Source organism: Merops nubicus, unplaced genomic scaffold, assembly GCF_000691845.1.
Source record: "Merops nubicus isolate BGI_N331 unplaced genomic scaffold, ASM69184v1 scaffold46737, whole genome shotgun sequence".
Lineage (NCBI taxonomy): Eukaryota > Metazoa > Chordata > Aves > Coraciiformes > Meropidae > Merops > Merops nubicus.
The window spans coordinates 325-15,465 of NW_008621829.1; the positions used below are offsets into that span (position 1 = coordinate 325).

A 15,141-nucleotide genomic window follows, 5' to 3' on the forward strand; every position below is an offset into this window, starting at 1 on the left:
CTCCGGACACAAGCGTCGCGGTGGATGTGGTGTCCCCGGGTGTCGCCCCGCAGCGAGTCGGCACGCTGGATCCTGCCCACAGGTCAGGAGGGGGGTCCTGGGGAAGCTGTCTGCTCTGTGGTGCTGCTCGGTTCTACTGGCGTTGTCCTAAAGCTGCTCAGGCCTGCTGGTCCTCCACCATTGTGCTTCTCTCTAGTGAAGCTTTCAGCTTCCTTTTGGCTGCTTTCGGTGCTGGGTCTTGGTGTTACCAGCTAGTGTGGGAGCAGAAATTTTTCCCTGCTCAGTGGCACTTGTGAGCTAAAAACTCATGGTTCTCTGTGCAGATCGTTGGTGTGGGAAGGTGCCTGGAGGACAGATATTTTCATGGCCTCATTGAGAGAGATGGACAAAGGCAACCCTGTGAAGCTTGTCCTGACTGTCAATGGACAGGTAAAAGAACCGCCATCCTCTTCTCTTCCTGCCCTGAGTCCCAAATGTTGTCACTTCTGAGCTACAGAACTTTGCCTCCCCTCCTTTCTTTTCCTTCCCTTTGCTACTCTAAGGCAGGGCTGCCTCATGTGGATCTGTTAATGCACATCTGCTGAGCCTAAACCCTCTGTGATGCTCCAGGCCTATTCCCTAAACACAGCTTTGCCAAAACACCTTGTGTGTCACAGGCAAAGGTAGCAGAGAGCCATCCACTTATAGTTGCACTATCTTCTGGGTGTGTGCTGTTTACACAGTTGTTTTACCTTGTGCTGAAGCCCTTGAGTTTAGCATATCTCACTACCTGGCTTTGCCTTTCTGTCTTTATTGTGGTGGTGCTGGAGACAAAAGCTGGGCTATTCCCTTGCAGGGAATCTGTCCCCTGCCAGACATCCTTTTGCTCACCCTTTGTGGATGTAGGCCAGCACACTTGGCATGTCCCTTTATTCTCACTGTCACTGTTTCTTCTGCAGCTGCTCCGAGGTGTTTCCAGCAGTACACCCACACACCCCTTCACTGTCCCAGAGACCACCCAGTCACCAGTGCTCCCAGCAGATAATACGCCCCCTGGACAGGACCTGAAGGAGCCTACCGTGGTACGTGTATCCTGGAGCCTTCCTCTCATTATTTCACTTTCTTCTTAGTATCTTCTCCCTCACTTGTAGCTTCTCAGTTGATGTCTAGCAGAAACATTTGTCATTGATATCTTAGTGGAGACCTGGCTAGGCAGGTCTGGAGCTGAGGGTTTACTTGTGCTACAGAAAGCGGTACTCTCCATTGCAGTGCCTTTGGAAGGGATGAATTTAACAGCCCTTGGTGGGCCGATGGATCAGCCTCGCTACTCCTAGCAGAGGTGGCCTTTCTGCCTTTTCAGGTGCCTTGTGCTACCTGTGTCCCTTGCAGCCAGCAGTCTGGAAGTGAGCTGCTGGACATACAGCAACAGGAAGCTGCATTGCTCAGCATGTATTTGGTGGCTGATACTGTTGGCGTGCTGGCCCCCAAGACTCAATGGGCAGACAAGCCTGAAAACAGCCACCACGAGAAACTAATCTCTGGCCAGTAATAGACAAGTGACAGTAGCCTCAGGTATTTTTCCTCAGGGCTGATTTGACTGGGTACTTTGTCACAGGTTAAGACTCGGAACTCAGAGGTGACTGCTAGAGCATCCAGGCCTGGGAGGAGGGATGTCTGCTCACCACTGAGGACCCTGGCAGTAGTTTGTGCCCTGAAGCCACCATCTGACAAGGTGGAACCCAGTGAGGCCTGGAGAAAGGGTTCTGTCCACCACAAGAAGCCCAGGAAAGTTTTATTTGAACCCACAGCATCTGAGAGAGATCTCGATGAAGAAGGTAACTGGCAACTTCCAGGTTCATTTTAGCTGTCTTGTCTGAATGATCTGTCAGTGTTGCTGGGCAACCATTTCCCAGTCCATTTCTCTTTAGAACTCCAAAGCAAGATGGGCTTATCTGTCTTGGCTTTTAAAATACTGAGAACTACTCCTTAGTCCTGGATAAACTGCTTGATGTTTTTTTTTGCCTGTTGGCAAAAGGCCAGAAATAGAACATGGGATATTCTTAGTGCCAACATCCTGTACCATAACATAATATGCCTGTCTCCATATGAGTAAAGGTGCTTTAGCAATGAAGGCAAGTATCTTTAGCCTTGATTTACAAAAGAGTAAATTGAAGCACAAAGAGGTGTGACATTCTGTAACTTCTCCATTAGTCTGTTCTCCTAGTAAGACTAGGTCGGTGGAAGACACTGGTTGTTGTTATTTAAGAGAATATGAAAAGGAATACATGTATAATTAATATAATTGTACTGAGTTTTCAGTGTTGAGAAGGTAGCTGCCAAGGGAACAAACCTTTTAGCTTCTGGAGTCTGAATTCCAAGTCAGCTCCAGGATGTGACCAAGATTGTGTGTAAATTTTTAAAATAACTCAGTGGTGCCCATGTGAAGTGACTTCCTGGGGCTTGGCTTGCTTCTCACAAAGGCAATATAGCTCCATCATAAACTTAGCTCTGCTGTAGGCAGTGTGAGAAGGGGGATATAAGCTTCCATCAGAGGGGTAAAATGCAATGGTGACAGCATGATGGCAGTCCAAGGGAGTGTGCCCTGCTGCTGCCCGTCTTCTGCATTTCTTCTGATGAGACCTTCTTTAGGATTCTTGGTCTTGCACCTTGTTTGTTGCAGTGAGGTAGCTTTGTGCTGGGGGTTGGAGAAAGGAAGGCCAAAGGGCTTTTAAACCTTGGAGCTGAGCACTTTGCAGGGTCTGTCTTCTGGCTGCTTTCGTTATGGGGCCATCTCTGTTGTTTCCTCTGCAGATCTGGCAGTGAAGGAGTTACAAGGTGAGGTTCTGGTTCCTACACCCTGATTTGTCTATTCAGCCACTCGGTGATGTCATTCCCTCTAGTGTCACCAGCTTCTCATGCGTCATCCTTCACCTCTCCAGTGGTCAAGAATAACAAGTAGGCTGTGTGTATACACTGTTCTTCTCCATGCAGTTGCCCTCAGCGTAGGTGCTTGCAATACTGTTGGGCTCTCCAGTATGCTTCTGTAGGTCCTCTGCACCTCAGGCACACCTCTGGGTGCATAGCCCTTTGAGGCAAAGGGTAAGGTGTGGAATAGGTGTTGGTTAAAAAAGTATTTTGTCGCTTGCTCAAGCAATTGCAGAGGCCTGGGAGAAGAAAGGAGCAGGAACCAGAGCAGTATGAGGAATATCTCTGAAAGCAGCCCCAGGCTTCCTGTGGTTGTATCTTAGGCACTGACAACTGAACTTGGGCTGCTGTCCCTCACAAGGAGTAGCAAAAGGATAGCAAATTGGGATATCCCTTCTGGGGGCGGGTAATTGACAGGGGACATCCAGACCTGTGTGAAGGGGCAGCCTGTTAATCCAACCAGACTCTGCTGGCTCCCTCTGCTACCGATGTCTCTCCTAGTGCAGCAGTTATTCCCCAAAGCCAACAGAAAATCTTCCTCAGGGAGCTATGTCTCTTGCCACCCTAGAGGGAAAGGACCTGGAGCTCTTACCTTCCCCTTTCTCCTCTCTGAGCCTTCTGCTGTCTTGGCTTCTTGCAGGGAAGGGAGTGGGGGTGTCTCACCTGACTACTTCCAGCCCTGTGCTCTCCCCTCCCCAGGCAGTCCCAGCCCACGGTGGTGCCATGCCATGTGCCTCAGTGACCTGGGGACAGCTGTTCTGATTGGTGGGCAAGGTGTCAATCAGCAGTCGTGCAAGGATGCCCTCTGGAAGCTAGAAATCGGTGAGGACTTTAGGGCTACCAGAGGCCACGGGAGCAGTGGGACTCAAGGACAGCTCACGCAGGTGGGAGAGGGTACTCAGGTGCACAGAGAGGGGACAGCAAAGGTGTTGCATCTCCTAGCGTGGTCTCCAGGCTGAGCTGACTGCACAGGGTGCTGTGACAAGCTGTGGGGTGGTACCTGAGTGCCTTCCAGCTGCTAAGGTGTAAGTTCTGGAAGGAGCTGGGTGAGTTTTAAGAGGTAAAAGCAACAGTGCCCTCTGCAGTCTGTGATGGCTGGTGGAGAAGTGTGAGATACAGTGCCCTGCAGCTTTCTGCACCTCACCAGTCCTCTCTTCCACCTTCTTATTCCCCACCTAATTTCTGTATTAGTCCACTGTAGCCCTGTATGAAAGGAGAGGAGGAGATGAAGGGGGCAAGGTCTTGAGTAAAGACTTTGTGACATATTCTTTAAATCTGAAGAAATCAAGAGCATCTTTGAACTCCCACACCATCTCTCTGGTGTTTCCCCCACAGACAATGACATGTGGCTTCCAGTGGGTTTCCAGCTACAAAATGCCATGCCATTGTGCTTGCATGGCCACACAGCTACCTACGACCCAGAGACCAAGCGTATCTACATCTTTGGGGGTATAAGGGAGGACAAAGACTACAGCAGGATCTACATTCTGGACACAGTCACCTGGAAATGGCTCCTTGTGGCTGTAAGTACTGGAACTCTTACAAGACTAAAGCACAGGAGGGGTGTCAGCTCCTGACTGAATGTAGCAATTGATGTGCCTGTATCCTTACTCCAGTAGTCCTGGTCCACTGTTGCTGCAGGCTGTCTGAGCTGCTTAGTTGGGGTTGACAGACATAAGAAGTCTATGTTGAAAGACCACACAAGCTTGCCAGAAACCAGGGGCTTTGCCTACAAGGAATGAAGCAAGGTGAAGCAATGGTTGCTGCAAAGAGCTGTGTTTGACTGAGGTTGTGGGTGGGAGGTGCTCTACAAGTGGCAGAGGGCAATGGCTTCTCATGTTACCTACTGCTGTTGAGAGCTGCACTGAATGCTGAGGTCAAGAGCTGGCCTTCTCCAATCAAGGACTGCTCTGAGCACAGATCCCTGAACTCTTCATTTGCCTGTCATATCCTTGCAGAGGGCCTGGTCAGCAAGGGACTACTTGTCTCTTTCCTGGCTAAGTCATGAAACAGCTTTTACAGAATAAGCCTGGATGAAATCTTTCTGTTCTCTGTCTTGTTCTGAGGAAGCTAGGGTAGGAGGTTGACTTACTTCTCTGGTGGGGCAGAGTACACAAAGAAAGTACTGTCTGCCCATGTAGCAAAGATTTGGCTGGGGAGCCAATAAAGTGAAAGTTGAGACTTGTTGAACTGACTGGATGATGTGGGCCCCTTCATATGGGCCATGCAGCCAATAATGCACTTCTCCTAACAAATGTATGATGAACTTTTTCCAGGCTAAAGGGAGGATGCCAGTGCTCACCTATCACAGTGCAACTATCTACCGCAAAGAGCTCTTTGTTTTTGGAGGGACTTTGCCCAGAAAGGCATCACTGGCATTTGGACACTGCAGCAACATGCTCTATGTCTTCAATCCAGAGCATGAAATTTGGTACCAGCCCATCTCAGAAGGGGACAAGCCTCTCCCTAGGCTTGGGTGAGAGCACTCCTTATTCCAGCCTTCCAAAATAGAGCAGGAAACCTCTGCTCAACTTCCCTTGCACTCCCATGTAACTTCCTAAATATCAGGTGATTTTTCTCCATCATTTGCTCCTCTTAAGGAGCTGTGGTAGGGTTGTGATGTGACTCCCAGTACCTCCTGTCATGAATCGTGGTGGGGTTCCGTCCTTGGCCTGCAGAGGCTGGAGTCAGAGGCTGATGTGAACTGAAGTTGTGGCAGCCCAATAGCAAAAGGGAAGGCTGAAATGTGTTTTCAGAAAATGATGATATTTTTTTCACTGTCTTGTTCTCTGCCCAGGCATTCAGCTACTCTGCTGAAGAACAAACTGCTGATTTTTGGGGGCCGAAGGACTTCTCTCTACCTCAGTGACATGCATGTCCTGGATCTGGGTAAGAAAGCCTGTGCCAGGTGCATGCCTTGGGAAGGTCTGTTCTAAGGCAAGGACTGAGGAGTGAGGCACACTCAATGGGAAGATAGCATTAATGTTATAAAAACTCCGGACCAGGCAAAACTAGGGTTAAAAAACCCAAACCCTTTCTGGGGTAAGAGTGGGAAAAAATGAGAAACTACTTTTTTGGAAGAAGCTGGATAACAGAGAATGCAGGCTGATGATGTGGCAGACTGTGTAAGATTTTGTCTAGTTATGAGGCTGAGCTTTTTGGACTTTTCACCTGCCTTTCCCCTGGCTGTCAGGTTTCATGGAGTACACACCAGTGCCCCTCCTCGCAGGACAGCCTTCTGCACGTTGGTAAGATCCTGTTGCAGACCCAGGAGCTACCTTCTCCTGTCCTTTCTCTTTGAAGCCAGGTTTAAATGGTGCTTGTGATCAGACCTAATGGATGTCCTCTCCACTGTGGGACCAGTAATTCCTGTGCTGTCCTAGTTGGTGCCTATAGGGTGTAGGGGAGACTCCTTAGCCCCCCTGAAAATCTTCCTTTCAAGCTAGAGGAAGTTTTCTGCTGTGTGCTAGTGAACTGTATTGCCTGCTGTGGGGTCTCCACTGTACCTGAAGTACAACAGACACACAGAAAGGAAGAAATTCATATGAGGACTATGCTGTTCCTAAAGGGACACAACTGCCCACTAGAATAATGACCTCAGACAGACTGAGGCCGAGCTGGCCTGCTAGCTCACTCCATGGAGCAAAACGTAGGAGTTTGGATAGCTCCTTCTGAGCTAATGATGTGCCTTTCAGGCCTGGTTATGGCCTGACCTGTGGAGCAAACAAACAGCTCTTTCAGGGTTAGTCAGCAAGTCCAAGTCAGGGCAAAGAGAAGGAGAAGTTAAGTTCCATTCTGCAGCTTAAGCCCCCAGCCTCCTGCTGAAGTCTGCCCACCCCTGCCCATTGCTGACTGAGGCAACCCCAGGAGGTTTCGCTGTAGTCACCTTTCAGCTTTGCTTTGGTCACAGTTTTCATGCTGCTCTGGCTGTGTCAGACCAGAAGGTTCTGATCAGTGGAGGCTGCAATGCCAGGGGAGCCCTGCAGGATGCCTTTGTCTTTCACCTAGGTGAGTGGTTCTCCCTCCCCATTTCCATAGCTGAAGGTGACTGTGGGGCTGCAGTGGTGTTTCTGAACACCTAGTCTGGTCTATTTATTTCATCCTTTGCACTAGGAATGGGCTTTTCAGTATTGATAGCCCTTTTCTACTTCAGATACACTTTCATGGAGCACAGTGATCCACCATGACCTCTGCTCTGTTCCCCGAGCTGGCCACACGCTGCTTGATCTGACTCCTACCCACCTGATGGATGTGGACCAGGAGAACAAAGAGAAGCATAACCTGCACACAGTGTTGGTTTTTGGGGGCTCCAACTGTGCTGGGACCTTTTACAACAGCACAGTCAAGATCCAGCTGGACCTGGGATAATTCACAATACTCAGAATGAGCCTGGAACAGACAGGGCTCTTCAGCCTGAATACAGACATGGATGGCAATAAATGTGTCCAAGCAATGTGGTGGTTCAAGTATCTGTATGTAGGTGATGCTACCTTAGCACAAGAGATTGTAGGTTTGTGAAGTCTTTGTGAAGGCCATGGGTATTGCTCTCTTAGGGTAGCTGATATATAGTGTCAGACTGGCAGAAATTCTCTCCCATATCCCTGGCTTGGGTGCCAAAACATTCAGCGGGATCGGAGCTAAGCCTGCCCAGGAACACAGTCAAAAGCTTCTGGGTTTCCCTTCTTGCCCTACAGGTTTCTGGGCTGGAATTTCCAGGGTGCTTTCAGCTCTGAAGGTGATTCAGATGTTTGGTTTCATTTAGGATGAGTGGAATGGGATTTACTCCTGCTGCTTGTAAGGTCTCACAGTGAAAGTACAGGCATGATTCTGGTTTGGAGGGAATATGGGATTCCCTTTGGTAATAGTCTGCAACTGAGGACTAGGAAAACACCTAGAGCATTGTCTGAGGATGGGAAGAGGATGCCATCGTTTTCAGCATATGGGAGTGAGCTGGTTATGTCTCCCTGACTATGGCACAACCACCCAGCTTTGCTCTAGACAGATCTTTCTAATAAAATTCTGTAAGACTGCTGCTAGACACAAGGAAAAGGTACAAATCAGCATTCCCAGCATTCCTCTTGTCATTGCAAGGGGTGGCAGAGTTGCTGACTGTTGGCTCTTTCAACACCTGCAGGACCCAACAAGGGCTGCGATTGAGCTGTCTTCTGTCAGAAACTAGCTCTTAGTGTTCATCTCCACAGCAGTGGTGATTCTGCCACAGCTCTGAGGCAGCTGCAAGGACAAGCAGTTAGTAGCACGCCATCTACACTGGTTCCCTGATGTGCCTTCTGTAGGTAGCAGAAAGAAGCAGCCCCTGTGGGGACTCCAGAACTGGCTTAATGCCTCACAGTTGTTTGTGGCCACATTCCCCAACCCAAAGCCATACAAAGGGGACTTCTGATAATTACAGATGCTTCTGCTTTAATTTGCTTCATGGAGATACAGCATACAGAAAAAAAAAAAAAAGTAGTTGGAAGTAGCTGCAAGCTTTTCAGCACAGGTATAGCTCTTCTAAGTCATCCAGGCTACTTCCAGGTCCTCTGTCCTTCTTCCTACCCAGGTGAAAGTGAGCCACTAGTACTAAGGCTTCCTGCTGGCACTGAAGTCCTACTCAAGCTGTAGCTGTTGTCCTCTTTGACACTCTAGCTTACTTGATTTAATGAGAAGGGCTTCAAGCTTGCAGCTCTGTAGGAGTATCTGGCTGCCGGGATGGGTGGCTTACTTTGAATGCCTCTAGCTCCAGGAGAGCTTTGTTTATTCTGGTTATTGTGGGATATGGACTCATGTCAACTTTGTATCTGCAAAAGGAAAAGAATTTGTGAGGTCCTATATATTGGACAACCAGTACAGCTGTGAGCAGAAGGGCAGAACAGTGTGCTGTGCCTGCCCAGCATGGGACAGTCTCACAGGCTTGGGTACATTTGCATTAAGATAAAAGGTTCATTCTTGTAGGTTTAAAAATAAATGCAAGAGGAAAGGTTCTAGGACATAGATCAGGTTTCCCACAGGGGCCCCTGAGCAGACAGCACAGCTGCTTATTTTCAAGAGCTTCCAAAAGAGACAGTATTTATGACAGGAAAATTCATGCAGAGAAGACTCCATAACTGGACAGGGCAAGCAGGAAAAGGATTGGTTTCCTAAAAGGAACAAGGAGCTGCAGAAAGCAAGCTTTGACAACCCAGCACAAGGAGTTACACTGCCCTTGGAGAGCTCCTCAAGCTTAGCCTTAATTACCTTTCAGCATTGAAAACTTGAGGCACCAAGCACAGATCAGCCATGGAGACCTGCAAATATAACAGAGAAGAGGGGTCAGAGTAACTCTGAGCTTGTCCCATCGTGCTTCACTGTGGTGGCAGGCTTTGAGAGCAGGACAGAAATTTTATCAGCCAGTACAAAGCAGCTGTCAAGACAGCCTCATTCTTGAATCCAGCATTAATAATATGACAATTGTACAAGGAGAGGAACTTCCTAACAGTCACTAGTAGAAGCCATCAGCCTTCAGGGCATTTCATATTTACCAGCTGATCATTATGTCCTCAAGACACAATGCGTGTACAGCAACTGCCCCTAAGCAAACAAGCCTTGCTAGTGAGCTGCAGAAGGAGGTGTGGAGGCAGGGGGGGAGTTTGCATGGCTGGGAAAAGATGAGCACATTTTGCCTGTGTGCAGTGCAGGAGTATTCTCCAATGTCTTCCTGCCAGTGTCAAGACCTGGTATGTGACAGGACCTTTGCACACAGGCTCAGGGAATTGCAATCTGAAGACTCAAGGACATTACAACCAGCTGCCTACCTGCACAGAGGCAGCTGGCCCCACCCCACAAAGTCCTAGCTGCCTTTCAGAGCACTCATTATTCTCCAGCATAGGATCTCATAACTAGCCTTTGCCCACCTAGGGCTCCAGTTCCTTACGTTCCTACTAGATAATCCTCTGCATCATAGGATGTTGCAGGAGCATTGTTTTTTTTTTTCTCAGGCTTTTATAGGAAAGATCTAATTGCCTGCCAAACAGGTCTACTAAGTGGAAGAGGCCTGAATGGCCTCTAGCTTGGGTGAGGGTCAGAACAGCTTGTATGTGAGCTCTCTGGAGCCTGTCCATGTTAAAATTGGACAAACAGAGCAAAAAAATAGAACTTGGCTAAAGGTCCCACAGAGCAGAGCTAACAACTGTATCTGTTTCTTGAGCCAAGCTTTGTCCCTATGAAAGGACATTTTGAGCTTCAAATCTCTTAAAGATTAAATACGTATAATCTATTCCCATACCCCCCAGTAGCAGCCAGTTCCTAGACAGAGCTGCAGAGTCTGGCCATCAGCAGGTTATAGGCAGACAAGTAAAAATCTCCATAACTATTTGCAAGTCAGTAATGGCCTAAGTAGGATTCATGCAGCTGTTTTTCTTCTGGTGAAGGCACTGCCTGGACTCCAGACACGGGATGGGGTTGTGCCATGTCTCCACAACTGATTTCCTTTCCTGTTTTATGGAATCTACTGGAGTTTGCAGCTCTCCAGTGGTACACAACACTCTCTCGGATACTTACTTCATCCCCCACAGAGTAGCGGCCAGCAGTGTGCTGCAGAGTCTGCTCCAGCGCTGTCAAGAGAGGTGGTACACTGGAGTGAGGCATTGGCAACTCATTCCAAAGGGACACCAAAGACCTTTCAGACTGGGAATTATGAACAAGGGCATTTTGACCCTGAGGCGAGTATGAAAAAGGAGCAATTTGGGACGGAACCTAGAAGGAACCAAAATCTTAAAACAGCATAGTTATTGGTGTCTTTAGGGTCCATCAGCTTTTTGTGATCCAGGGTGATTTCATCTGGTTCATGTAATGCACCTGAAATACTAAGAGGACAGTGCAGAGATATGTGAGTGGGGAGAAATGCAAATGTTCAGTCAGTTTGTGTCTGCCCAGAAGTGACCATGGGACTGCCATTCCAGCTCATGGTGGAAGGGGTTTTGAGGAAATAGGAGGCACCCTATTTCTCTCAAGGGGGTAAAGAAATACTCTGCTGCTTGCTGGATTCTGTGAGAGTTTGCCATCAGCTCCCTTTGGTCTGATGGCCCATCCCTGGCAGGGCACACAGAGCAGGGGGTGCCCCAGCTGGGCCGGCTGCGGGCTGTGGCTGCAGCTGGGCTGTGTGGGGACTCGTGTGGCAGCTGACACCCACAGACGTGCCCTTCCCTGGCCTTGCACAGCTGCCGCTCTTTCTTCCCTTCTCTTGTTATTTATTGAGATTTATTTCCCTTCTGATCCCCTGCTTTTGCCATGAAAGATGGGGACAGACTTTTTAGCAGGGCTTGTGGTAGCAGGACAAGGGGTGATGCTTTTAAGCTAAAAAAGGGGAAGTTTATACTAGATAGAAGGAAGAAGCTTTGTACACTGAGAGTGGTGGGACACTGGCCCAGGTTGCCCAGAGATGGTCGATGCCCCATTCCTGGAAACATGCCAGGTCAGGTTGGACAGGGCTCTGAGCAACCTGATCTCCTTGCAGTTGTCCCTGCTCACTGCAGGGGGTTTGGCCTAGATGACTTTGAAAGGCCCTTCCAACCCAAACCAGTCTGTGATTCCATGATTACAAAAGCATATAAATATAGATCGATAGAACTGTAAAGCAAAAGACACTAGTTTGGGAGCAGCTGGGTATAAAGAAGTGCTGTCAGACCTCATCCTTCAGGGTGAATCAACTGCTGCAGTGTACTGGATGGCCCCAGGCTTCCCCTCTTCCACAGGCAGCAGCAGAAGCACCCTGGGGACAGCATCTTTCCTCTGAGACCCTGGAGAGCCACCAGTCCTGGCTAAAGGACTCTGGGCAGGAAAAGCACTTCCTATGCCAGCAGGAAAAGACTCAGCACACCAGCCTAGGGAGATATGTTCTTCTGCTTGAAGAGGAAAGTAGGACCCCACCGGTGCAGCATTTTGAAGGGTCAGTTGAGGCGAAGATTATTTTGGATGTGGGACGCACCTTGAAAGCCAGATGCAATGCAGTTCTGAGCCCATTCCATTTTTTTCTCCCCCATTTGTTTCAGGACACTCAGGTTCTGCAAAGGCAAGCAATCTCCAGGTTAGACTGACTGCTGCTGGCTGGATCTTGCCCACTGCCTCATCCAGTGGAGGAGAGGGGAGATAAAGAGTTGCCATGCTGGAACCCCAGCCCGAGTCCAGCCTGCTGGGTCAGCCCTGACCTCACCCTCACCGAATCACGCGCTCTGCTGTCTCCTTCGCTTGGGACTGGCCTCCTGTAACAGCTGCCAGGGTATCCCTCTGCCTCTGCCCTCTGGGTTCCTCAACTGTCTTCTTCCTAAAACATCCTAGACCCAGCAGTGAAACTGTTTGGGTTCAGCTGTTTCAGGAAAGAACCCTGGGGGGTGCTACAGGATTTTCTTTGTAGGAAAATACTGTATTGTTGCCACTGGTGGATCAGGCAGAGGCTAAGGAGAGATTGCACCTGCTAACACACAGGCTTACCATTCTGTCAGCTGGCAGCAACTTAGACACTGAGCTTTTCAGAAATACAGACTCCTAGAAACTCATCCTGGTTTTCTGGTTTGCATGGATATGACAAGGCAATACCTGGAGTGGCTGAATGCCAGAGACAATGTGATCAGCAATCATTCTGACTTGGGCTCTCTTCTTCGGATCTTGGGGCAGGAGCCTGGGGTTGGGACGGGTGTCTTCTAAGTAATGAAGTATAGCTAGCTGTAATGAACAGAGATAAGGGGAGATTATGGGAGAGCCAAGGAAAAGTTCACATCCTGAACATCTGGGAAACAGGAGCTGATCCAAGAGAATGCAACAGCATTTGAATGAAGTTTAACAATCCAAGCAACAGAATATCCCCTTTGATGTCTGCTTGGGACTTGTCATTTAACCCAGCTTTAATTTCAGGCAAACCCTGGCACAGTCACCCAGGTCAGACCAGAAGCTGCTCAGTGAAGGCTGGAGTTATAAACTAAAGCTGAATTAAGCTGAAATCCTTGACAGCAGTTTCCCAGCAGAGGCTATGTGCTATTTCTGCCCCCAAGTGAGATTATTTCCTGCAAATGCCATCTCTTGTCCAATACACAGATGAGAGCTCTGGGGGAAAGAATGGGGCAAAGCCATACCCTCCAGACTGGGCAGCAGGCTGGAGTGAATGGTTAACAGGGATGTGGCTGGTGACTCACAGACTGAGAAAGGGTGATGCCATCGATTTTCAAGGCTGGGACTTGCTGCATTGGATTCACTGCCTTGAATTCAGCAGAAAACTGTGGAAACAAACCTGAGATTACTCTACTGCAACAAGAAATTCTTCTTCCTTGTTTTTTCTTCCCCTATAACTCAAGTTACCAAATTATTATTATTATTTAACCTGGTTTTCCCCTCTACCTCAGTAGTAGAATTTGCAGTAAATTATGCTGGACTACAGCTCAGGGATCACTGCATCCAGGGCCAGAAAAAAACTTCTTGTCTCCTGCAGTCATCTTCTGCTTCTTCCTTGCATGCCAGGGAATACTGGCTGAAAGCAACTATTACAGAGAAGCAGTGAGGAATTCCTTGACTTTGCTTGTAAACTTTCTAATCCCAGTTCTCCTAATTATCCCCAAGTTCAGTACCCTTGGAAAGAGCAATGGTAGCTGTATCCTTACCTGCTGCCCCCCATCCTTCAGGAGGTTCACTGGCACCAGGTCATAGGAAATCCCTTTCAGAGCCAATGCTAGGGAGAGCAGAGAGTACAGCTTCAGACAGGCACATGGAGACCAGTTTCATTGGTAATGGGCTCAGAGGAACCTTACCATCTCCATTTGAAGAAAGAAAGACTTTAAAACAAAAAAAAAAATACCTAATCCCTCAAGACAGGTGGTCTGATCCCACCGAGAAGGTAGTGCTCTGGCAAATGAAGGACCAAAGAACTAAAGATCCATCTTGGCAAAACCACTGCATTTTTCAAAATGAGCTTTGCCACTCCTCGCAGCACAGCCCCTCCTGATTTGGCTTATGGAGGGCAGGGGGCCCTGTGCTCACTGCAAAACCTTGCTTGAGGCAAGTAGAGCACAAGTAGAGACCATTCCCAGCCCTGCGTAGCTCTCAGGACCTGGGCAGACCAGAGTCTGAGGCAGTGTCTGTGTCGAAAAAGTGTAGGGCCCCTCTAGGTAATGTGGAAGAAACAGCTGCCTGCATCACGTTAGCTGGGTGAAAGGAGTAGTTCCCTGTGGCTCACTGCAGGTCAAGCAAAGCCCTCCTGTCTGTTCCTCTCCCTTCCCCCTGCTTCTGGTAAGCTGTGGCATTCCCATCCCTCCCACCTGGGAAATGCCCAGCTGTCCCAAGTTCATGTTTGCTGATCTCACTCTTAATAAGTGACTGATTAATTGGGTTAGTGAAGGGGAGGATCCTGCAATAAGGACAAGACAACAAAAGAGAGATCAACAGCACATCTTACCAATTCTCACTCTCCAAGAGCAGGAACTTCGGAAATAGCTATAAAGTATCGGCTGAGAGGAGAAAGAGAGAAGGTGGTTACCTGGTGGGAACACCACAGCACCCTAAGGAGAACAATGCATGAACAGCAAGCATTTCAGGAACTGTAAGACAGGGAAGAGCAGCATCTGGGGAAGAGGGGGCTTCTTTCTGAAAGCCACTGTTCTGTGTCACTGTCTTTCATGCTGGCCCTCCGAATATTTAGTTGGACCCAAAGTTTCCAGCAATGCACTCATCACCTTAAAATGAACCCCTGCAAAGCTTCTGTCTTTGTCCCTATCAGATGTTGCTAGCTTCTATCCCATCTTAGATTTTTGAAACAAATTCCCCACTGATTGTGCCAAGCACCTGCACCGGGTATTTGTGTGGCATGAAATAGCTTTTCCAGCCATGCAGGGCAGGGCCAGGCCTCTCTCCAAACAAGAAGAGCTTCTGCTGATTGAGATGAAGACCAAGAGGACAGACAATTTACCTCTACCTGAACTCTGGCACCGAGGCAGCATTTCTGGACACCTCCCCCCTGTCCAAGCTCTCACCTTTTCAGATGCCATGGTCAATGTGTGCAGTTTACTCCAGGAAATAAACCCAACCTCTTTGCCTTCCCTTTTAACTGCTGGGATGGGGGAAGGCTTCTTTCCTGAAGCCAATGAGAGAAGGACTATGCCCCCAAATCTGTGCCCAGGACACAAAACCCAGCCAGTCAGATTCAATCCTGAGCAAGCTGCATCCACATGTTGTGCTGCAGCCCCAGCCCTGAGGTCAGAACCATCAACCAGCTTTGAG

At 48.8% G+C, this 15,141-nt stretch overlaps 2 protein-coding genes across 3 annotated transcripts; one reads left to right on the forward strand and one right to left on the reverse strand.

Moving 5' to 3' along the window:
- Positions 1-323: 323 nt before the first annotated feature.
- Positions 324-7,272, forward strand: LOC103777050 (actin-fragmin kinase-like; the record flags this gene model as incomplete). Its single annotated transcript, XM_008944589.1, has 11 exons — positions 324-429; positions 939-1,061; positions 1,209-1,281; positions 2,791-2,814; positions 3,604-3,726; positions 4,240-4,427; positions 5,181-5,380; positions 5,702-5,793; positions 6,098-6,152; positions 6,815-6,912; positions 7,112-7,272. Coding segments are annotated over 11 exons (1,243 nt in total), but the record flags the coding sequence as incomplete, so codon positions are not given.
- Positions 7,273-8,474: 1,202 nt separating this feature from the next.
- On the reverse strand, positions 8,475-14,909 carry GSTZ1 (glutathione S-transferase zeta 1). 2 transcript variants are annotated; one of them, XM_008944588.1, is made up of 9 exons: positions 14,895-14,909; positions 14,325-14,372; positions 13,530-13,553; positions 13,068-13,148; positions 12,475-12,600; positions 11,867-11,942; positions 10,441-10,493; positions 9,139-9,188; positions 8,475-8,702 (listed from the first exon to the last, which is right to left on the reverse strand). In XM_008944588.1, exons 1-9 carry the CDS (start codon positions 14,907-14,909, stop codon positions 8,576-8,578), a joined length of 600 nt encoding a protein of 199 aa, XP_008942836.1. In that variant the 3' UTR covers positions 8,475-8,575. The 2 variants fall into 2 exon arrangements, with proteins under 2 accessions (XP_008942836.1, XP_008942835.1); XM_008944587.1 differs by having other exon boundaries at positions 13,530-13,597; positions 14,321-14,372.
- Between the last annotated feature and the right edge of the window lie 232 nt (positions 14,910-15,141).

Coding starts and splice junctions, on each gene's coding strand:
- GSTZ1 (XM_008944587.1), bottom strand. Junction 13,598..14,320: donor CTCTTGGAGAGTGAGAATTG/GTAAGATGTGCT, acceptor TGCTCTCCCTAG/CATTGGCTCTGAAAGGGATT. Junction 12,601..13,067: donor GCATCACCCTTTCTCAGTCT/GTGAGTCACCAG, acceptor TGTTCATTACAG/CTAGCTATACTTCATTACTT.